Below are 23,847 nucleotides of genomic sequence, written 5' to 3'. Positions count from 1 at the left end.
GACTTCATCTAGATCAGGGGTCCCCAAACTACAGCCCGCAGGCCGCATGCGGCCCCCTGAGGCCATTTATCTGGCCCCCGCCGCACTGCCGGAAGGGGCACCTCTTTCATTGGTGGTCAGTGAGAGGAGCATAGTTCCCATTGAAATACTGGTCAGTTTGTTGATTTAAATTTACTTGTTCTTTATTTTAAATATTGTATTTGTTCCCGTTTTGTTTTTTTTACTTTAAAATAAGATATATGCAGTGTGCATAGGGATTTGTTCATAGTTTTTTTTATAGTACGGCCCTCCAACGGTCTGAGGGACAGTGAACTGGCCCCCTGGGGACCCCTGATCTAGATGTTACTTGCCGCATTCATAATTTGGTCACTGGGCTCGGCTGCATCGGCTGTGCTCTGAGCTGTATGCTCTTGCTCTGTCCCACTGCTTTCACATGCTGATTCCTGACCCGTACCTAGGGGATCCACCAAGAGCTGCGTAGTGGGCTCTGGTTCCAAGAGACAGAACTGTGCTGATCCCTGCCAGTCAGGAATGGGGCCCTTTGGAAAGTCAGTACACGTGGGAAAATGCAGTTGGGCTTCCTCTCAGCTCCCTGGGTGCAGAGTGTTACAGTTCATCTCTGGGGAAGCCCTGCTTCTTGCTCCTCTGCCCAGAGTGTGCTCACTCACGCTCGCTCGTGGTGGCCAGCCCCTCAGACACCCACATTTAGACAAGCTCCAACACCTATGCCCCCTGGCTGTGTCTCCTTCATGTTCAACATGAAAGTGTGCAACAAGGTTTCATGCTCCTAGGAGGCAAGGCTAAAGGTGACTTGTTTCTCTTTCCTCTTAGTTTAGTTAGGAGGTCCTAACCTGGCATCCAACACTTCCTATTCCCCTGCCACCCAACGTGAGAGAAGGACAGTTGCTCAGCCTGCTGTGTCCTTTCATACAAACCCTTCCCACAAAGACCCCAGGCCAGAGGTCTGGGGGCTGGGGTGCTCCAGGCTCCCTGTATTGGCAGTACCAGCTGCCTTGCCTCCTCCTCAGTGTGTATCCAGTTGTCTGGAAGAAGCCAGCCCTTTCCATCTGTGCAGGGGAAGCAGAGAGGATATTTTAATCCTGGAGTGGCCTGGCATGAGGGCCCCAAGATGGGATGACACTCAGGGACTAGAGAGAGCTATCAGGTCGATGGCCCTCCGTGCTTTTATCCACGCCCAAGGCTGCTGTAGTCTCTGCCTGAGATGAGCTCTGCACCTCTACACCTCCCTCATCTCCTGTGGATCATGTTTCCTTCCAGGCTAGTGGGAAATGCAGATGTTTTTAGTGTAGTGTGACCAAGAATGGGACTGGGCTGTGTCCCTGAGCCAGGAGGCTGTGGGACTTGAAGGATTCTCAGGGAAGTGCCTCCTAGGCTGGAGCTCAAAACCATTTGACCAGGGCAAAGACACAAAAGCCTGCTTGGAAAAGGAGGTGTGCACAATTTGGGGAGTGAAGCAGGGTGGTTATTCTAGAAAACTCTCTAATTTAGTTTTTCAGAGCACGCCTTTGTGAGCTGCAAGGCTCACCCTCCTGCTGCTTTTCTCTCCATCTCTGTCTCCTCGTTCATCAGCCAAACATTTGCATCACAGTCTGCAATTCCCCTCTCTCCCTTCTCCCCTGCTACCATCCTCCTGCTAATCTGCCAGCATCAGCTTGACTCCACTGACGTCACCAATCTTGCTATGGCTCTTTGCACCCACCCCTTCATTGGCTCCTCGCTTCTGTGCAATTAAGATCAGAGGCCCAGCCCTGGCCGGTTGGCTCAGTGGTAGAGCGTCGGCCTGGCGTGCAGAAGTCCCGGGTTCAATTCCCAGCCAGGGCACACAGGAGAAGCGCCCATCTGCTTCTCCACCCCTCCCCCTCTCCTTCCTCTCTGTCTCTCTCTTCCCCTCCCACAGCCGAGGCTCCATTGGAGCAAAGATGGCCCGGGCGCTGGGGATGGCTCCTTGGCCTCTGCCCCAGATGCTAGAGTGGCTCTGGTAGCAACAGAGCGACGCCTCGGAGGGGCAGAGCATCGCCCCCTGGTGGGCAGAGTGTCGCCCCCTGGTGGGCGTGCCGGGTGGATCCCGGTCGGGCGCATGCGGGAGTCTGTCTGACTGTCTCTCCCCATTTCCAGCTTCATAAAAATACAAAAAAAAAAAAAAAAAAGATCAGAGGCCCCTTTCCTGGGAGGTTGCTGGGCAGTCTTGAGAGGCTGCTCATCAGGAAGGAAGGTGCAGTGGGAGCACACCTATTGGCATTCTGAGGCCATTCATATCAGAGAGGATCTATCCCCATCTCCCCCTGCCTGCCCCAAGAGACATCTGTAGGCTAATGGAAGAGGGAGATAAAGAACAGGATGAAAGGCAATGAGGGTGGGCTGGGGGCACCCACCTGGTGTCTGAGGTGCCCTGGCCTGCTCAGGAGGCTTTGGACTTGGTCCTGAACTGCCCTGGGGCAGGCTGGTGCAGGCTCAGCGTAAGGTCTTGCTCAGAGTTGGCATGGATGGGGTACTGCCTAGTGGAGCTACATCTAGGGCAGCCCCAGAAGTGTGCTGTAAGGGAGGGACAGCTGGGATGGAAAATGGCAGATAAGCCACCCATCCCTTTGGTGGCCTAGGCCAAGGCCCATAAGCAGGCCTATATGGCAATTCCTAAGGAACCAGAAGACTTCTCCCTATCAAGGTAGAAACAGTATACGGAATGGCTGTCCTGACCAGAAATGTGCTCACACTAGCCATTTGGGAGATGAGGATACCCACCGTTATCAAGACATCTAAATTCTAGGAAATGCTCTGGCTTGGAGGTACCTTGCCAGAAAGAGGCCTAGACAACAGGTCCACAAGCTTATTGGTTCGGCACCACTTTACAGATGAGAAGACCGAAGCTTAGAGTAGGACAGCATAACAGCCATGTGAGGCCACTTAGAGACGAGGAGCAGGTCAGGTGGCCCTTCTGAATGGCAGGGTTCATGGACCAGGGAAAATGTAAGACTGGAAGGTCTTGGGCAGAAAGAAGGTCTCCTGTTGTTCTTTCAAAGGTGGCTGGGGATGTAACAACCCAGTGATCCAGAGTCCATCTCGCTTCACTCTCCACCCTCTTCTTGGGGTGAGTGGGGAGGTGCAAGGACATCAGTCAGAGCAGCTTATCTCCTCCATGTCTTCTTGAACTTGGGTAGCATTTTGCACCTTATTCACAGAGGGTAAAGAGAGCCCACAGGGGTGTGGGCTGCCCTCCTTGGAGGGGATTGTGGAGTTCAGTGTGTGGAGGTGCTAGTGGCTGGACCAGGCTGAGTAACCACACAGACGCTGTGTATGTGGCTGGCTCATGTCCAAGAGGCCCCTCCCTCCAGCAGGTGCAAGTCAGCTGCTGAGGCCAAGTGCCAAGCTTGGAGGAAGTGTACAGGTGCCAGCGAGAAGTGCCTGGGCCACTTTCACCCTGGCATTTTGCTCCAAGGAGCACTGTAAGCCATGCAGCATGGAGTCAGCAGAGCTGCTGTGTGGCTGCAGTTAAGAATCCAGCTGTACCCTCCACCCTCTGGAAGTGTTGGAAGTGTGGACTTGGGGCCAGTTGCCCAACCTATCCGGGCTCCCTTGCTCATGGTGAAGTAGAGATAACAGTACACTTACTGCCAGCTGGTTGCAGACCTGCTTGCTGCTGGGCTTGTGCATCCTGACCCCTGGACTGGGTGCCTGCCTTGTTAGCTTGCTCGCAACCTGTGTCCCACGGTTCCATGGAAGGGCAGGGCCAAGGCCCCCATCCTGGTACTCGGGTCTTCTTGCTCCATCACTGCCAACATCCGGGCCCAGAGCACCTCTTCCCCAACCCTTCCGGTCTCCTTCTCCCTGGGAACAGTGCTAGACAGCCTGGGTGGGAGGGCAAGGTGTAAGGAAGTGAAGTGAGGACTGTGGGAGGGGAGAGGCCTGAGGATGGGGCGCTGGCTTCAGCACCTGCAGAGTGCATTACTTCTTTCCTACTGTGGCCCTTGCCTTTGTGAGAAAAGCTGGCCTTTTGTTCCCCGGGGTGCTTCTGTATTGTGCTGCTGGGGCAGCTGCTGTTGTGACCTCCTGACTGACATCAGACCCTAACCATACAGCCTGCTCTTCTCCCACCCCAAGCTTGTGGGCAAAGAGGATGGAGGCTCCTGATGGAGGCCCTGTGTGCCTGAGGGAAGGCATCGTGCAGCTCAGCACAACACAGTGGACTCCTAGCCTAGGGTGTTATCCCTCTGGGCGCTGGGATGTCTACTAGAGGAAGAATTCCCAGGACTGCTGCATCCATACACTCCCCTCACATTCTATCCTTTTAGCAGATTTTGAGACCCATCCTCAGCTGTCCAAGCAGCTCTAACTCCCATTTCATTTGCTTAAACTAGTGTTTCTTTTTTTTTTTTTTTTTTTTTTTTTTTTTAAATAAATTTTTATTAATGGTAATGGGATGACATTAATAAATCAGGGTACATATATTCAAAGAAAACATGTCTAGGTTATTTTGTCATTAAATATGTTGCATACCCCTCGCCCAAAGTCAGATTGTCCTTCGCCACCCTCTGTCTAGTTCTCTGTGCCCCTCCCCCTCCCCCTAACTCTCCCCCTGCCCTCCCTCCCCCCACCCCTGGTAACCACCACACTCTTGTCCATGTCTCTTAGTCTCATTTTTATGTTCCACCAATGTATGGAATCATGTAGTTCTTGTTTTTTTCTGATTTACTTATTTCACTCCTTATAATGTTATCAAGATCCCACCATTTTGCTGTAAATGATCTGATGTCATCGTTTCTTATGGCTGAGTAGTATTCCATAGTGTATATGTGCCACATCTTCTTTATCCAGTCTTCTATTGAAGGGCTTTTTGGTTGTTTCCATGTCTTGGCCACTGTGAACAGTGCTGCAATGAACATGGGGCTACATGTGTCTTCACGTATCAATGTCTCTGAGTTTTGGGGGTATATACCCAGTAGAGGGATTGCTGGGTCATAAGGTAGTTCTATTTGCAGTTTTTTGAGGAACCACCATACTTTCCTCCATAATGGTTGTACTACCTTACAGTCCCACCAACAGTGAATGAGGGTTCCTTTTTCTCCACAGCCTCTCCAACATTTGCTATTACCCGTCTTGTTGATCATAGCTAATCTAACAGGTGTGAGGTGGTATCTCATTGTAGTTTTGATTTGCATTTCCCTAATAACTAATGAAGCTGAGCATTTTTTCATATATCTGTTGGCCATTTGTATCTCTTCCTGGGAGAAGTGTCTATTCATGTCTTCTTCCCATTTTTTTATTGGATTGTTTGTTTGTTTGTTGTTGAGTTTTATGAGTTCTTTGTAAATTTTGGAAATTAGGCCCTTATCGGAGCTGTTGTTTGAAAATATCATTTCCCATTTAGTTGGCTGTCTGTTTATTTTTATATCAGTTTCTCTTGCTGAGCAAAAACTTTTTATTCTGATGTAGTCCCATTCATTTATCTTTGCCTTCACTTCTCTTGCCATTGGAGTCAAGTTCATAAAATGTTCTTTAAAACCTAGGTCCATGAGTTTAGTACCTATGTCTTCTTCTATGTACTTTATTGTTTCATGTCTTATATTTAGGTCTTTGATCCATTTTGAATTAATTTTAGTACACGGGGACAGGCTGTAGTCGAGTTTCATTCTTTTGCATGTGGCTTTCCAGTTTTCCCAACACCATTTGTTGAAGAGGCTTTCTTTTCTCCATTGTGTGTTGTTGGCCCCTTTATCAAAGATTATTTGACCATATATATGTGGTTTTATTTCTGGGCTTTCTATTCTGTTCCATTGGTCTGAGTGTCTATTTTTCTGCCAATACCATGCTGTTTTGATTATTGTGGCCCTATAATATAGTTTAAAGTCAGGTATTGTAATGCCCCCAGCTTCATTCTTTTTCCTTAGGATTGTTTTGGCTATTCGGGGTTTTTTATAGTTCCATATAAATCTGATGATTTTTTGTTCCATTTCTTTAAAAAATCTCATAGGAATTTTGATGGGAATTGCATTAAATTTGTATATTGCTTTGGGTAATATGGCCATTTTGATTATATTTATTCTTCCTATCCAAGAGCAAGGAATATTTTTCCATCTCATTGTATCTTTTTCGATTTCCCTTAACAATGCTTTGTAATTTTCATTATATAGGTCCTTTACATTCTTTGTTATGTTTATTCCTAGGTATTTTATTTTTTTTGTTGCAATCGTGAAGGGGATTATTTTTTTGAGTTCGTTTTCTAATATTTCATTGTTGGCATAGAGAAAGGCTATGGACTTCTGTATGTTAATTTTGTATCCTGCGACCTTACTGTATTGGTTTATTGTTTCTAATAATCTTTTTGTGGAGTCCTTCGGGTTTTCGATGTATAGGATCATATCATCAGCAAAAAGTGATACCTTTACTTCTTCTTTTCCAATATGGATGCCTTTTATTTCTTTGTCTTGTCTGATTGCTCTGGCCAGAACTTCTAGCACCACGTTAAATAAGAGTGGAGAGAGTGGACAACCCTGTCTTGTTCCTGATTTAAGGGGGAAAGCCTTCAGTTTAGTGCCATTTAATATGATGTTAGCTGATGGTTTATCATATATGGCCTTTATCATGTTGAGATATTTTCCTTCTATACCCATTTTGTTGAGAGTCTTAAACATAAAATTGTGTTGTATTTTATCAAAAGCCTTTTCTGCATCTATTGATAAGATCATGTGGTTTTTGTTCTTTGTTTTGTTGATATGGTGTATTACGTTAACCGTTTTGCGTATGTTGAACCATCCTTGAGATTCTGGGATGAATCCCACTTGATCATGATGTATTATTTTTTTAATATGTTGTTGTATTCGGTTTGCCAGTATTTTGTTTAGAATTTTAGCATCTGTATTCATTAGAGATATTGGTCTGTAGTTTTCTTTCTTTGTGCCATCCTTGCCAGGTTTTGGTATGAGGGTTATGTTGGCCTCATAAAATGTGTTCGGAAGTATTGCTTCTTCTTCAATTTTTTGGAAGACTTTGAGTAGAATAGGAACCAAGTCTTCTTTGAATGTTTGATAGAATTCACTAGTATAACCGTCTGGGCCTGGACTTTTATTTTTGGGGAGGTTTTTAATAGTTTTTTCTATTTCCTCCCTGCTGATTGGTCTGTTTAGGCTTTCTGCTTCTTCATGACTCAGTCTAGGAAGGTTGTATTGTTCTAGGAATTTATCCATTTCTTCTAGATTGTTGTATTTGGTGGCATATAATTTTTCATAGTATTCTACAATAATTCTTTGTATATCTATGATGTCTGTGGTGATCTCTCCTCTTTCATTTTGGATTTTATTTATTTGAGTCCTGTGCCTTTTTTCCTTGGTGAGTCTTGCCAAGGGTTTGTCAATTTTGTTGACCTTTTCAAAGAACCAGCTCCTTGTTTTATTGATTTTTTCTATAGTTTTTCTGTTCTCTATTTCATTTATTTCTGCTCTGATTTTTATTATCTCCTTTCTTCGGCTGGTTTTGGGTTGTCTTTGTTCTTCTTTTTCTAGTTCCTTAAGGTGTGAAGTTAAGTGGTTTACTTCGGCTCTCTCTTGTTTGTTCATATAGGCCTGAAGTGATATGAACTTTCCTCTTATTACTGCTTTTGCCGCATCCCAGAGATTCTGATATGTCGTATTTTCATTTTCATTTGTCTGTATGTATCTTTTGATCTCTGCGCTTATTTCTTCTTTGACCCATTCATTTTTTAGAAGTATGTTGTTTAGTTTCCACATTTTTGTGGGTTTTTCCCCCTCTTTTTTGCCGTTGAATTCTAGTTTCAAGGCTTTATGATCAGAAAATATGCTTGGTACAATTTCAATTTTTCTAAATTTGCTGATATTGTCTTTGTGGCCCAACATATGGTCAATTCTTGAGAATGTTCCATGTACACTAGAGAAAAATGTATACTCTGTCGCTTTGGGATGAAGTGTCCTGTAGATGTCTATCATATCCAGGTGTTCTAGTATTTCGTTCAAGGCCACTATATCTTTATTGATTCTCTGTTTGGATGACCGATCTAGAGCCGTCAGCGGAGTATTGAGGTCTCCAAGTATGATTGTATTTTTGTTAGTTTTTGTTTTAAGGTCAATAAGTAGCTGTCTTATATATTTTGGTGTTCCTTGGTTTGGTGCATATATATTAAGGATTGTTATGTCTTCTTGATTCAGTGTCCCCTTAATCATTATGAAGTGACCATTTTTGTCTCTGAGTACTTTTTCTGTCTTGTAGTCAGCATTATCAGATATGAGTATTGCTACACCTGCTTTTTTTTGGGTGTTGTTTGCTTGGAGTATTGTTTTCCAGCCTTTCACTTTGAATTTGTTTTTATCCTTGTTGCTTAGATGTGTTTCTTGTAGGCAGCATATAGTTGGATTTTGTTTTTTAATCCATTCTGCTACTCTGTGTCTTTTTATTGGTAAGTTTAATCCATTTACATTTAGTGTAATTATTGACACTTGTGGGTTCCCTACTACCATTTTATAAATTGCTTTCTGTTAGTTTTGTATCTAGTTTGATTCTTCTCTTTTGTTTTTCTATCATTTGTTTCTGTTTGTTTGTGTTCCATACTTCTTTCCTCTGTTGCTACCTTTTTTAAGTCATGTGTTTTTGTGGTGGTTTTTTCAAGGGTGGTTACCATTAAGTAATGTAAAGGGTACCTACCATATTCATTGTAGTACCCTATCTTATAAGTATTTCTGCACTTCATCGTCCTTTGCTACTGTTAATCTCCATTCTCTCCCCCCCCCTTTTTTTTTCCTTTGTTGTCACAGTTTAAGTTTGGTTTTATTGTGTTCTTGGTGGAGCTGTTACTTGTGGTGTTGTTTTCTTTTGTTCTTTGAATCTGGTTGGAAAACCCCCTTTAGTATTTCCTGGAGTGGGGGCTTTCTCGTGATAAATTCTCTCATCTTTTCTGTATTTGTGAATGTTTTTATATCTCCTTCATACTTGAAGGATAGCTTTGATGGGTATAGTATTCTTGGCTGAAAGTTCCTCTCTTTCAGGGCCTTAAATATTGGGGTCCACTCTCTTCTAGCTTGTAGAGTTTCTGCTGAGAAATCTGATGATAATCTAATAGGAAACTAGTGTTTCTTTAAGCTTTATCATAATACAGGCAGTTGACATTCATGATAGAAAAATTAGAAATACAGAGGAGGAAAATATTTTGGTATACATTCTTTCAGGTGTTTATTCCATGTACCTTTTTTTCTTTTAATTTTAGCAAGAAAGACACAGAGAGGGACAGATAGGTATAGACAGACAGGAAGGGAGACGAGAAATCATCCACTTGTGCCACTTTAGTTGTTCATTGATTGTTTTCTCATATGTGCCTTGACCAGGGGGTTTCAGCTGAGCCAGTGACCCCTTGCTCAAGCCAGCAACCTTGGGCTTCAAGCCAGTGACCATGGAGTCATGTCTATGATCCCACACTCAAGCCAGCGACCCCAGACTCAAGCCGGATGAGCCAGCACTCAAGGGTTTTGAACCTGGGTCTTCGGCATCCCAGGCTGACACTATCCATGCATCACCAGCTGGTCAGGCCCAGGTGCCTTTTCATGTATGTATATTTTAAAGTAAATAGCACCATCCTACACATCTTGTGTTAAAAGCTGCATTTCACTTAATGATATATGAAAACCATACGCATGAAGGCTTGTTAAATATCATACACATCAATACCATTTGTAAGGGCTGAATAGTATGTGCTTGAATGATTGAATATGCTTAAAAATTACTATTGGGAATTTAGATTATTTGCCAAATTTTCACCATTACACTCCATACTGAGATGATGCCCCTCTCATATACTTGGTTCACTTACACAGTCGTCTCTTTTTTTTTTTTCTTTTTTTTTTTTTGAAGCTTGAAACGGGGAGAGACAGTCAGACAGACTCCCACATGCGCCCGACCAGGATCCACCCGGCATGCCCACCAGGGGTGACGCTCTGTCCACCAGGGGGCGATGCTCTGCCCCTCCGGGGCGTCGCTCTGCCGCGACCAGAGCCACTCTAGTGCCTGGGGCAGAGGCCAAGGAGCCATCCCCAGCGCCCGGGCCATCTTTGCTCCAATGGAGCCTCAGCTGGGCTGCGGGAGGGGAAGAGAGAGACAGAGAGGAAGAGGGGGTGGAGAAGCAAATGGGCGCTTCTCCTGTGTGCCCTGGCCGGGAATCGAACCCGGGTCCCCCGCACGCCAGGCTGACGCTCTACCTCTGAGCCAACCGGCCAGGGCCACACAGTCGTCTCTTTAGGAGATGTGGCTGTGAGGTGGGAACTGCTGAATCAACAGGCTTGCCCTTTCTAAGGTTTTCAAAACACGGAGATTTGTGCTTCGAAAAGATGCCCCTATTGACCTGCCCACCAATAGTGTGTGAGAGCTGCCCAGGAAACACTCTCCCAAGTCGTCAGACACCTTTCTTCAAAACTGCTCTTGTCTGCAGTAAGGATTTTCCCAACTGTTCTACTTTGTTCTCTGAGAGAAAAGGAGATCTGGGTCCAAGAAGGGTAATGATGTTAAGTCAGAAGCATGGCCCCCGCCAGCCTCTGGTTCAGAGGCAGGAGTGGTGGGTGCAGGCTGTGTGCTGGGGGTGTGAGGGGTACCTGGGCTCTGTCCTTGCTGAGGCTGGTGGAGCGGGCAGGTCTTGTCTGGGAAGACTTTCCACAGTACCAAGGCACTCGGGTCAGAGGAGGAGAGAGATCCTTGAGAGCAAGGCCCCTAGGAACAAGACCAGACAAAACAAACGGGGCTTTGAAGGATGGTCAAGAGGAGCTGGAGGGCCACCTTCCAGGGATGCTGAGTCACATTGTCTGTTTGTAGCAGTGTCAACATTGGGGTAGGGGTGAGAAGAAAAGTGGCTGGGTCAGAGGACTGGACTGGGGACTTTGCCCCCAGTCTTAAACAGTGGAGACCATACAGAAGTTGAGTAAGAAGCCACACAGAGTGGGATTAGGAGCCGATGAGTGCTCCCAGAAGGACGCACAAATAAAAGCAGGTGGACCAGGGAGGAGGTCAGAAGAGACTGGCCTGAATTAGGGCCGGGGGTGAGGGGGAGAGGAAGGGATGGTGAAGTGGAGGCAGAGCCAGCTCTCCAGCAGGGATCTAAGTTCAAATCTCACGTCTCCATGTTTCTGGCTAGAAATCTTCACTTTAAAAGCCCCTTGACCAAAAATCTGCCTTCCTCTTCAGTCTGTGGGAAGGCTCTACTTTATGACTTTAAGATAGATTGCCCCATCAAAAAAAGACATTTGGCCCTGGCTGGTTGGCTCAGTAGTAGAGCATCAGCCTGGCGTGCAGGAGTCCCGGGTTCGACTCCCGGCCAGGGCACACAGGAGAAGCGCCCATCTGCTTCTCCACCCCTCCCCCTCTCCTTCCTCTCTGTCTCTCTTCCCCTCCTGCAGCCAAGGTTCCATTAGAGCAAAGTTGGCCCCGGGTGCTGAGGATGGCTTCGTGGCCTCTGCCTCAGGTGCTAGAATGGCTCTGGTTGCAACAGAGCAATGCCCCAGATGGGCAGAGCATCACCCCCTGGTGGGCATGCGGGTGGATCCCAGTCGGGGCATGCGGGAGTCTGTCTGACTGCCTCCCCGTTTCCAACTTCAGAAAAATACAAAAATAAAAATAAAAAAAGACATTTGACTTCAAAGATGAATCATTGGCCCTGGTGTTTGTGTGAATCTTCTGACTGAGGAGTTAACTGTAAAGATGGAATCTGAGGCAGTGTGGGCACCATCCCAGCTCTGCCCTCCCTCACTGTGGGCTCTGGTGTGTGTCCCTACTCCATTGGCCTGGGAATCTCCGGTGGCCTTTCTGCCTCTGTCATTCTGCATGTGTGTGAGTCCCTCTTGATTTTGGAAATGGGTTATTTGGTTCCGATTAGGCAGAAAACTTCTAGACAACGTGGCCAACAGGTTTGTCAAGAGAAGACTGATGAGTTCCAGAAAGAATTGAAAGACATAGTAGGAGTTCTTGAGCTGAGCTCTAGAGGAGGTGAAGGACTCACAGTCAGTCAGCAGTACCAGGAGACCAAGGGACCAAGATCTCAGGGGGCACTTTGTGAGCCACGCCCAGTGGGACCACTTCATGGGTTGCTGGGATAGTTGGGCCTGTGAGGATCACCCGTGGAATGTGAACTCTGTCACATTGTCACCATGTCAGTAGAACTCTGACGTGGCCACCTTGGTGCAGGGGCTGGGAATGCTGGGTGCCCTGATGATGAGGTGCTGCTCCTGGCACACAGAAGGCTCAGGCCTCCTGGGCCGCTCATTTGGTACAGTTTATGGGAAAGCCAGCTCTTGCTGACATGGCAAATTTGGTTTGCTCTTGGCCCCCTGCCCATTTTAGGATGCCCCTGACTTCCATGGAAACATGTCCAGGCTTTGCCAACTGGCAGCAGGGCCCAGTTGTTCAGCCCTGGCCCTGGAGGGGCCCAGAGGGTGACTGACCCCTAAAAGGAAGGTTGCTCTTCCTCATAAGCAGAGCCAGGGCCCCTGCTTCTCATCATGCCCTCTCTTAGGGCTCAAGAGGCCAGCTGTGGCAAGTCAGGGCTGTGACTAAACCCATGACGTGGGCCTTCTGTCTTCCTGCAGCACTGGGCTGGTCTCAGCCTGGAGAACTGGCTTTTTCACCTCAGGCCCTAGTGGGCAAACAGCCTTCATCCATGGTGCTGTGAAGGCCTCACAGGCCATTACAGCCCACCCCTCACTAGCCATAGGAGGGCTACACCTGGCTGAAGTGCAGAGAGGAGGCAAGGAAGGAGAGCAGGGTTAGAAGACAGAGAGAGGAAGAGAAAGGAGAGCACCGGATGTCCCCTGCTTCCCAGACAGAGCAGCAAGCCCTTACCAGTCTCCACCCTTGCCTCATCCGCAAGGGCCACTAGAATTTGGCAGTGGGACCCTGGGCTTTCCTCACTGGAGATGGAGCCAACCCCTGAACCACACAGGGTTGCATACCCTCAGTTCATGCTTTCACTGATTGAGGGCCACCCACAGTCCTCTCCGCCAATAAAGACAGGTTGAGAGTTACTGCTCCTGTTTAACTGCCCTGCAATCTTTGCTGTGCCAGGTAGTGCCAGGCACTTTGTAAGATATTGGTGCATTCTGTCCTCACAGTCATGAAGGGTAGACTTTTTAAACTTCCATTTTACAAATAAGAATACTGACATAGCCCAAGAGGTTAGCTGACTGGTCCAGGGTCCGTCAGTCTGTCAGACAGCTACTAAGTATTGAGCGATGGTCCAACTTCTTTTTTTTTTAATTCATTGAGAGGAAGGAGGTAGAGAGACAGACTCCCGTATGTGCCCCAACTGGGATCCACCAGGCAAGCCCACTAGGGGGTGATGCTCTGCCCATCTGGGGCCCTTGCTCCATTGCTCAGCAACCGAGCTCTTCTTAGCACCTGAGGGGGAGATCATGGAGCCATCCTCATTGCCTGAGGCCAGCTTGTTCCAATCGAGCCATGGCTGTAGGATGGGAAGAGACAGAAGCAAGAGGGGGAGAGGTAGAGGAGCATAGGGGTGCTTCTCCTCTATGCCCTGACTGGAAATCGAACCCTGGACATCCATATGCCAGGCTGACATTCTACCTGCCAGGGCTGAAATGGCCCAACTTCAAAATTCCCCCAGCCTCTACCTTCCCCCAGACCTCCTTCTAAGCACACCGGTGCCTTCCCCCAGGGGCCTGCTGTCTGTGTGAAAGCTCCCTCGCTGCCACTCTCCTCCCCGCATTTACTGAGGCCTGGATTCTGGCCATCAGAGCTCTCTAGGGAGGCTTGTGCTGTTCCCTCATAAGTCATCTCTCAAACAGACAGGCCCAGCAGCCTTGCTGTGTCCCAACAGGTGAGTGACCCTAGGCAGACATGTGGGTGTGCCACCTAGTAGTGGCAGATCCAGTAAGTGCACCCAGGACTTTACCAGCTCTTGCTTCCCAATGTCCACAAGACAGTCTGGATAGTCTTGGTGTGTCAGGAACCGCATGGTGACTCATAAGTCATTATATCGATAAATACATAAAATAACAGCCATGTGCTTGCATTTGTCCCAGGAGCCCTGTTGAATAACTGAGAAGTGACCTTCAAAGCAGATACCATGAGCATCTCAGCTCTCGGAAACAGCACCAAAGGTGAGGCCCAGTCTCCCTCTTGTCCCAGTCCGGGGCTCAGTATGTGGCTACCTTTTTCCAGACTGGCCCTGCCAAGCCCATGAGTGCTGCCTAGGCAGCAGAGTGAAAGAGGCATGTTGGGAAAGCTGGAAAGGAAGCCCAGGGTCCTGGGGCTGGGCTCCCCTTCTGAAGCTGTGTGGTCTTGCCCCTGCAGGGAAGCTTCTCCCAGTGGGCGAGGAGGAGCGTAGTAACGTCCTCAAGCAGATGAAGGTGCGAACCACTCTGAAGGGGGACAAGAGCTGGATCACCAAGCAGGGTGAATCAGAGGGCCACACTCTGTAAGTCCAGGAGGCCGGGAGGGCCAGAAGCAATGGGGGGTGGGGAGGGGCTGGGTTGTGATCCATGAGACTCATCCACACCTGGAGATGCTGAGCAGCTTCCGCCATTCAGAGCTAGTAGGAAAATGTGACCACAGGCCAGTTGGGGAGGTTGGAGCAGGATAAAGCAATCCAACTGAGGGCAAGACTCAGCCAAAGTCACAGAGCAGGAAAGCCTTGGGTGCCGGGGTATACACGTACAAGTGCCCGTGGAATGTGAAGGCAACCCAGGGAAGGAGAATGTGAGATGGGAATGGTGGGCCAAGTTCCTGGGGTGCATGTACTGCATCTCCCTCGGCTGCCTTGGCGCTCAGCAGGCAGCCTCTAGGAGGGAGGCTACATGGTGGCTGCTGGTAGGGAGCCTAGGAGCCATTCCTTTGGAACCCCTCTTTCCCCAGAGAGCCGCCCTCGGGTCGGAGCCGTGCCACATCCTTTTCATCAGCTGGGGAGGTCCCAAAGGCCAGGTAAGAGGTGATCCTTAGATGGCTGGTGGGTGGGCCCTATGTTGCAGTCCTCAGGGAGATAGGTAATGGAACAAGAGCTGAGAACGGATGTCAGGGTCTGTAGCAAGTCACTTGAAATACACAAATAGGATGGATTTTCCATTCTTCTCCCCCTTGGGAAAGGGAAACAGGAGTCACTGAGTCCAGTTTCCTGTTCTTGCTGCCTCCCCTCCTGGGCCTCCATGGTACCACCTGTCAACTATGATCAAAATTGTCATTAAGAACTCCCTGCAGGGCCTGACAAGGTGGTGGCACCGTGGTTAGAACGTTGGACTGGGATGCAGAGGACCCAGGTTCGAAACCCAGAGGTCCTCAGCTTGAGTGCGAGCTCATCTTGTTTGAGCAAGGGTCACCAACTTGAGCCCAAGATCGCTGGCTTGAGCAAGGGGTCACTCAGTCTGCAGTAGCCCCCTGGTCAAGGCACATATGAGAGAGCAATCAATGAACAACTAAGGAGCTACAATGAAAAATTGATGCTTCTCATCTCTCTCCCTCCTGTCTGTCCCTATCTGTCCCTCTCTCTCTGTCTTTCTCTGTCTCTGTCAAAAACAAAACAAAACAAAAAGCAAAAACAAAAAAAAAACCCTCCCTTCATGGATTAAGACAATGTCTATAAAGTGCTTTAAGAGTCACACATGACTTCCTTTATCGATAGCTCTGATTTCTGAGTGCATCTGGTAGTTGGCATGCCACAGGAAACACACATTTGTGACAATCACCTCCCAAGTTTAAGATGACATATTTTGACTGCTGGATAAGGGACTAGTCCCCTCTATTTCAAAGGCTTTTGCACAGAGGTGTCCAGGGAGGCTCTGAAACATGGGAACAACTGCCTAGATATGCAGGAATTGCTCCTGAAAAGTAAGGGGGTGGGAGACCTAAAAACTCAGGCTTGATCCTTGCTCCAAACAGCTGGCAGTGGGCAGTGAGTGCATTGCCAGGACCCTTCTCAGGTGCTGGTAGAGGCAGTGGTTGCAGCGAGAAGGGAACGTCCAAGTTTACTGCTAACCGCAAAGGCTGCTTTTGGTAACTGCGGCCTCGCCTGTCAATCCTTCAGTGACTTAGCGCTGGCTACCTGACAGGCCCTGTGCCAAGCAGAGGCATAGCCCTCTCCTCGGGGAACTGACATTCTGGCAGGGACCATGAGTACAACCCAAGTAGAGAGATGAACATACAAGAGAGAATTGCAGTTGGTGTTAAGGACCTGAAGTTGGCTCAAAGATAGTCTGCTCATAAGGGTGGGCTTGTTTACTTTGGGGGTGCAGTTCTCATCTTGAGCCTTGGTTTGGGGGTGCACTTGGAAAGTATGTCCTGGGGTAGTTTGACCGAGGGTCCAGAGCAGGGCTATCCAGAAGTCTACATAAAACCTCAGCTCTCGTTCTTTCCCAGGGGGGTCCGGGCCGGCCAGGGGCCGTGACCTAGCCTCCCCAGCACACAAGTATTTCAGCCAGAAATGCTCACTGTGGCTAGAAGGGGTACAAGTGGCCTTCCTTTCTCAGGTCCTACCTCAAATGTTCCTGGAACTTGGTCACTTCCAGGAGGCTGTCCCCAGTTAAGTACAGGGTCTGTCAGGATGGAGAACACTGGGTCTCTGAGCTGCCCTTCCTGCCTGCCTGCATGAGGTCCCCTTAGACCAGGGGTCCCCAAACTTTTTACACAGGGGGCCAGTTCACTGTCCCTCAGACCGTTGGAGGGCCGGACTATAAAAAAAAACTATGAACAAATCCCTATGCACACTGCACATATCTTATTTTAAAGTAAAAAAACAAAACAGGAACAAATACAATATTTAAAATAAAGAACAAGTAAATTTAAATCAACAAACTGACCAGTATTTCAATGGGAACTATGCTCCTCTCACTGACCATCAATGAAAGAGGTGCCCCTTCCGGAAGTACGGCGGGGGCCGGATAAATGGCCTCAGGGGGCCTCATGCGACCCGCGGGCCGTAGTTTGGGGACCCCTGCCTTAGACCCAACCCTGCTACTCCAGCGCCAGGCTCCTCTGTTCCTAAACAAAGTCCTTATCTCCTGCACCTGAGCCCTGGTGTGCACCCTGTCAGCCCTTGGCTCCCACCTCCACCCACCACCCTGTGAGCCCTCTGAACTCCCTCAGTTTCTCCCAATTAGGAAGTACCCAGCACATAGAGCCTAATGGTTTCCAGCCAGTTACTAAGCCCTGGCCATACGCTTAGGTCCCAAACTTCCATAAAGACTTGTGATATGGGTGTCCCAGGGGCTGGAGGAAGGGAAGGTCCAAAAAAGGGGGAAGAGAGAGTCTGCTGGCCATGGCTGGCTCATGCCTGGACTCTTCTTCTTTGGCCCTCATGAACCTTCCTGGGAAAGGCTGGAAGTGAGGTTGGGGAACAGGTCAGGAGCCATGGCTTCCACCTGCCATGTCCTCAGCCCTAGCCTCTTACCATGGAGCCTCCGACCTGAGCTGGAAAGCAGGTGGGAGGGCTGTCAGCAATCTCACAAGAGCTCTTGCTCAGGGCACAGTTGGGACCTGACAAGCCAAGGAGAAGCCAGAATTTGGAAGGGACACTTCCGTAGAAAATGCTCAGCCAGAGACCACACATTTGTAGGTACCTGCTGTGAGCCAAGGCTGGGCCCGGAACAATTAGCCCAGGTGCTCTTCCTGGGGAGGAGCTGAGAGACAGGCAGACCAGGCAGACCAGAGCAGGAACCAGGCTAGGGGTGCACAGTAGCTAGCTCTCTTAGGAAGTTCTGGCCACTCCTGTTCCTCTTGTTTTGCCTGCACTGGGACAGGCACCAACCAAGCTGCTCTGCTGTCGTCAATGACAGGAGAAAGTTGGGCCTTCCAGCAAGGCCTCAATTTACTTCATGCCTCTTTTTCCTTGGCAGGCCTGCAAGCACAAGGGCTTCCACTGGCTACATCATCCGGTAGGTGACAGCAGAACCCTCCCTGCCTCCCTGCACCCGCCTGCACTGCCCCCTGGCTTCTCCCTGGGAGCTTAATGGACTGCTTCTTCCGGACTCTCTTTTAGGGGAGTGTTCACCAAGCCCATAGACAGCTCGTCCCAGCCCCAGCAGCACTTTCCTAAAACCAATGGAGCTCCAAAAAGGTGCGTCCACGGAGTGCTGGCCAGCCAGGCAGTGGGGAGTTGTGAGGGCCTGGGCTGGGCTCATGGCGGAAAGAGTAGTCTGCCTGTCACTGATGGTGTGGTAAGCAACAGCTCTTATGTAAGGTAGGGCCCTGGAGACCAATACAGGGGTGACGAGAGGAGATGGGTTGGGGTGGGATGCAGCTGCATCGGAGGGACTGGAAGCCCCCAGGTGGATGCATGGCCTGGTTTGGGCCCTCTGGTCTCTGGGAAGCCCTGTGCCCCTACTTGCCCTTGCCCTTGAGCCAGTCCTGACTTTCGGGGAGCTTTGACTTGCTGACTGACTGCAGTGAGCTGTGTGCTTTAAGCTACCTCCTTGGCAGCCTGAGGTGGCATACTGTCAGTGCACCTTGGTATCAGGCCAAACCCAGACTCCATCAGAAATACAGGGCCAAGGGGGTCGGGTCTTCCCTTGTAAAGAAGGGTGCCCTGCTCAGGGTGCTGTGGACATTCTGAGTATCTGGCAGGGCTGAGAGCAGAGAAGAAAGGCCACCAGCATTCTCTCATTTACCTACCATGTGCCTGCTAGGCTGTGTGGGCAAACCTGGAGGTAAGAGGGGGCCTGCAGTAGGCACAAGAAAACTCCTTGCCTCTTCAGCACTGCCAGTCTGGTGAGAGCAGCTCCTGCTGGGGCTCTCCGCCCTTCCTCCTCTGGCTACCGGATGACCACTGAGGACTACAAGAAGCTGTGAGTATGCATTCGCAGATTCAGATCAGTTCCCTCCACCAAAGAATGAGCCCACACAGTGGCCCTCGGAGGGCAGCAGGCTGCTTGCCTCTGAGCCCAGTCTGGGAGTGCTAGTCCTTTTGTTCTGACATCCCTGCCAGTTGATGTTGTGACCTGGAGCCCACCAGAGGGTGACAAGCCCCAGAAATTTGGATGTCCATGCACACTGCACTTCTGATGTGAGGCAAAGCAGGGTCTGTAGGAAGTTTGTAGAAGGGGCCAGTGGATCTAGAAAATGGATCATGAGTAATGGCCCTGGGGCTGCTTCTGACTGACGGTTTCCTGGATGTACCTCTGTAGCCCTCTGGGCAGGGCTGTGCTAGGCCAGGTCAGGGCCTAATGATGCTAGTCACGCTGCTGGCCATGGCAGTCTATCAGTTATGGGTATTTTATGCCTAAATTTGTGCTGCTTCTTGGATATTAATCTTTGGGGTTCCCTCTGGAAGTCCCCTCATGACCCATACCAAAGGCCACTTCCTATATGTCCAGGAAGGGAAGCTCTGGACAGAGTTGTAGGTTGGGCTTGTGATTCACAAGGGTTCCGTGTCTTTTTTTTTTTTTTTTTTTTGTATTTTTCTGAAGCTGGAAACGGGGAGAGACAGTCAGACAGACTCCCGCATGCGCCCGACCGGGATCCACCCGGCACACCCACCGGGGTGACACTCAGCCCACCAGGGGGCGATGCTCTGCCCCTCCGGGGCGTCGCTCTGCCTCGACCAGAGCCACTCTAGCGCCTGGGGCAGAGGCCAAGGAGCCATCCCCAGCACCCGGGCCATCTTTGCTCCAATGGAGCCTTGGCTGCGGGAGGGGAAGAGAGAGACAGAGAGGAAGGAGGGGGGGGGTGGAGAAGCAAATGGGCGCTTCTCCTATGTGCCCTGGCCGGGAATCGAACCCGGGTCCCCCGCACGCCAGGCCGACGCTCTACCGCTGAGCCGACCGGCCAGGGCCAGGGTTCCGTGTCTTTTTATTGTTTGTTCCTTGTCACCATTGTCTAGTGGCATGGAGCAGCTAGGGTATCTTTCTGCAGAAGGGGTGAGGCATGACCAGGTCTTAGAGGACAGTTAGGGTTGGAACAGGGAAGAGGAGGGCTGGTTCTTAAGGAGAAAGAAGTGACATGAATGAGCAAAGGCCCAGAAACAGTAATGCCAACATGTGTTGGGAGTCAGGAAGTCAAACTGTTGAGGGTAGCGGCCTATGACATGGAGCAGGGGTGGAAGTGGGGGGAGGAGCCGTAACTGCCAGCATCTTCAACCCCTCCTCCTCCCCGCCCCTCAGAGCACCCTACAACATCAGGCGCAGTTCAGCCTCAGGCGCTGCTGAAGAGGAGGATGTGCCCTTCTCTTCTGATGAGCAAAAACGAAGGTAACAGTACCCACCAGGCTTCCCATGGGCGGGGCTGCAGCCCAAGCCTGCACAAATTAGTGAAATAGAAATTGTGCCAGTTGGGATGACGAAATGCACAACATTTAAGACATTATTGCAAGCCTGTGGGCTGGAGGAGTGGCTGCTAGCAGCAGGTGTCATCCGTTGAGTCCCAGAACCACCTATGTAGCTGGGCTATCTTAGGGCATCCTCTCATGAAGTTCTATGAGACAGAACCTAGGAACAAGAGTCTGGAGAAAGCCCCATCTGTGGACAGAGTGGAAAGAGATGTGCTTCAGGACTTCATATCAGTTTTTTAAAAAGGATCCGGAGCAAATTGGACCAAAATAAGCTGCACAGGGGGCCCTCAGAAGAGCCCTCTATGTGCTGTGTGTACAAAGTCAGAGTAGGGCCTGCATATCTGGGGGACAGGGTCAGGCTCCAGAGGTTCTAATGCCCCTCACCCCAAAATGAAGCCAGGTACTTGGGAAACAGCAAGGACCCAAAGAAATAAAGCTCCCTGGGCTCAGCCTTCTCCCCCTGCCCCAATCCCACTGTCTGCAGGCCCCTCTGGGGCTCAGGAAACAGAGCAAAGCCCCCTGCTAAGGACCTCAAAGATAGGCAATTCTAAGGGCAGAGTCCACAGTGGCAGGGGTCCTGGGCCTGGAATGTGCTGGAGAAGAGCCAGGCCACGTGGCATCTAGTGCCCACTCTGCCACCAGCTTAAATGTGTGATTTTGGGCAAACCACTACAACTCCCCAGACCTCAGTTTTCACTTTGGTAAATCATGGGTAATGCTGCCACCTACCTTCCTGGGGTGTAAGGAATGAGCCAGCATAAATTGGCAGCATCCATTGCTCAATAAATAAGGGCTGCCCTTCCTTTGGTCTCTTCTTTGAATGGTCCTCAGAGCAAGTGCTAAGCTAGCTTTGTCCCCTTGCCACCGCAGGTCAGAAGCTGCAAGTAGTGTGGTGAGGAAGACAGCTCCTCGGGAGCGCTCCTACGTCCTGTCAGCAGCCAAGAAGAGTACCAGGTTAGTTGCACAGAGACACAGCTCAGCCACCAGCCAGCTTCATGCTTTTGGAACAATTCCTGTCCCTTCAAACTCTGGTATTTGTATGAGTGGTGAAGGGTGGCATGAGTAGGCCTTCTTAGCTGGACCTTCTGAGATCCTTAGATGTACTTTCTGGAAAACTGAGGAATCCGGTTGCTGCTGTCAGGACAGGCAAGGTTCTTTTTTTTTTTTTTTTTTTGTATTTTTCTGAAGCTGGAAACGGGGAGAGACAGTCAGACAGACTTCCGCATGCGCCCGACCGGGATCCACCCAGCACGCCCACCAGGGGCCACGCTCTGCCCACCAGGGGGCGATGCTCTGCCCCTCCGGGGCGTCGCTCTGCCGCGACCAGAGCCACTCTAGCGCCTGGGGCAGAGGCCGAGGAGCCATCCCCAGCACCTGGGCCATCTTTGCTCCAATGGAGCTTTGGCTGCGGGAGGGGAAGAGAGAGACAGAGAGGAAGGAGGGGGGGGTGGAGAAGCAAATGGGCGCTTCTCCTATGTGCCCTGGCCGGGAATCGAACCCGGGTCCCCCGCACGCTAGGCCGATGCTCTACCGCTGAGCCAACCGGCCAGGGCCTGGCAAGGTTCTAAAAATGGGAAAGAGGCCCAGGGCCTCTGGGGCAGGGTGGTCATGATGTCACCTGTCTACTCCATGGGTTGTACCCAACACATCGCCTTTCTACCTCCTTTCTGCAGCAGCCCTGCCCAGGAGACGCAGGCCTCCTTCATTGCAAAGAGGTAAGTGTCAGCAAGGGAAGCCTTAGAAACCTGTCGCTGGCCATGGAGAAGGCCTCCTTTCTGCAACATTGTAGTGTGGGCACTGGGGAGAGGGTCATGGGATGGGGTGGGGCCGCTGTCCCTGAGTAGGGGTAGTTGTAAGTGGCTGCTGACGTCTATCTGGAGGCTGGGTGGGAATCTGGGTGGTTGTCGTGGCACATATGGCCCCAGTATCCAGTTCTGTATAAGCAAAAGCCTGGCTGAAAGAACACAGCTTGTGGCTGGGCGCTCCTATTTGTTAGTAGCTAACAGGGCTGGGCCCTAGACCCAAGATGGAGCTATAGAATTTCCAAGTGCCTCTGAGATTTAGAAGCATAAGTAGTTGTGGGGGTACATTGGAGTTGTTCCCTTGCCCTCCTTCCCATCTTACCAGGGACAGGCTGAACAATGCCCTCACAGGAGCAGTCACTGGGATGGGGTCCAGAAGCTTGTCATTGGGAGCCTCTGCCTTGTTGGCCAGGCCTTTTGAAGTGACTATGACAGTGGAGATGGGTCCTAAAGGGTGAAGAGGGTTTAACAAGGAATGATCGGGACACTCCAGCTGAGTGAAGGGAGGGTGTCACCATTACATGAAAAGGACATCTTCTGAGAGAGGAGAATATTTGGGGAGGATAAGGAAGAAACTTCTGGGAAGTTGAATTTTAGGAAGTCCACTGGGTAGACAGGCCAGTCCTTTGTAATGAGCTGAGGACTTAAAACAAGGAGAGCTAAGGCAGCATGCCAAGTGTTCCAGATAGAGAGCCCAACTTGTGCACAGGTCCAGAGGTGGGAACAGTTTGCTGTCTTGGAGTGTAACATCCACCGGGTACAAGAACAAACGTCGGAGACTTTCAGGAGTATAGATGTAACTTTATTGGCCAGTTTTACCTGCATAAGGGCAAATTCCCGAGGTCTCCAGAGACACTGTGCTCACAAGGAGCTGCAGATGGGAATCGCACCTAGCGCTCACAGCTAAATCTTTTTATAAGCTAAGCAAGCAAGCCTAATACAGAAGCAGATGTGGCGGTAACCTATTTGCTAAGGGGCTGCACATAGCATAGCAACAGGGGTTGGGGTCTAGCTCATTGGCGAATTCCAAACCTAAACTTCTGATAAGGGTCTTTTAACCAATAGAATGCAAACGTTTGTCTCTTTTTCTTTTTCTTTTTTTTCTCTCTCAGCCTCCCAGAGTCCCTATCTGTCTCTGCTTCTTGAACGACCTTGGGCATGTTATTCCTAACAGAACAGGAGCAGGACCTGCCTGTAACCCTTAAGTTCCCTGTTCCATTAGTGCCCTGCTTATTTTCTGATCTTCTCTTGGTCCTTACAGGAGGCCCAGAAAGGCTGACTGAAATACAAACAACAGATGGTGGTAGCAACACAAAGGAAGTGACAGATAATGGTGACCTCTTGGTGGCCATATTAGGTTCCCGGAGCTGCTGTAACAAAGTACCACAAAATGTGTGGCATAAACACCAGAAATGTATTGTCTCCCAGTTCTGGAGGCTGTAAGTCCAAGATCAAGTTGTTAGCAAAGGTAGTTCCTTCTGGAGGCTCTGAGGGAGAAGCTGTCCCAAGTCTGTTTTTTACTTTCTGGTGGCTACTGGTGATTTTTGGCTTGTAGATGCATCACTCCTTTCTCTGCCTCCATCTTCACATGACTTTTGTATGCCCATGTGAAAATTTCCCTATTCTAATAGACACTGGCCATTGGATTTAGGGACCACTGTACTCCAGCATGACCTCATCTAACCATGATTACATCTGCAAAGACCCTATTTCCAAATAAGGTCACATTCACAGGTTCTAAGCAGACATAAATTTTAGAGGGACACTATTCAACACAGT

At 49.6% G+C, this 23,847-nt stretch overlaps 1 protein-coding gene across 3 annotated transcripts in view; it reads left to right on the top strand.

The window, feature by feature from the left end:
* Nucleotides 1-23,847, top strand: part of ZNF185 (zinc finger protein 185 with LIM domain) — an 84,752-nt gene that overhangs the window by 8,469 nt on the left and 52,436 nt on the right. For 2 of the 3 annotated variants that reach the window (XM_066356114.1, XM_066356112.1), the window contains exons 2-10: nucleotides 14,037-14,114; nucleotides 14,308-14,431; nucleotides 14,869-14,934; nucleotides 17,838-17,876; nucleotides 17,981-18,058; nucleotides 18,696-18,785; nucleotides 20,100-20,186; nucleotides 21,137-21,220; nucleotides 21,940-21,981. In XM_066356114.1, coding sequence (XP_066212211.1) covers nucleotides 14,081-14,114; nucleotides 14,308-14,431; nucleotides 14,869-14,934; nucleotides 17,838-17,876; nucleotides 17,981-18,058; nucleotides 18,696-18,785; nucleotides 20,100-20,186; nucleotides 21,137-21,220; nucleotides 21,940-21,981 — 644 coding nt within the window. In that variant the 5' untranslated portion in view covers nucleotides 14,037-14,080. Of the gene's footprint in view, nucleotides 1-14,036; nucleotides 14,115-14,307; nucleotides 14,432-14,868; nucleotides 14,935-17,837; nucleotides 17,877-17,980; nucleotides 18,059-18,695; nucleotides 18,786-20,099; nucleotides 20,187-21,136; nucleotides 21,221-21,939; nucleotides 21,982-23,847 lie in introns of those variants that run through there. The other variant, XM_066356113.1, reaches the window with a different exon arrangement.

This window comes from Saccopteryx leptura, chromosome X, assembly GCF_036850995.1.
Source record: "Saccopteryx leptura isolate mSacLep1 chromosome X, mSacLep1_pri_phased_curated, whole genome shotgun sequence".
NCBI lineage: Eukaryota > Metazoa > Chordata > Mammalia > Chiroptera > Emballonuridae > Saccopteryx > Saccopteryx leptura.
The sequence above is the reverse complement of the archived record's forward strand: the minus strand, read 5'-3'. Positions and strand labels throughout refer to the sequence as shown.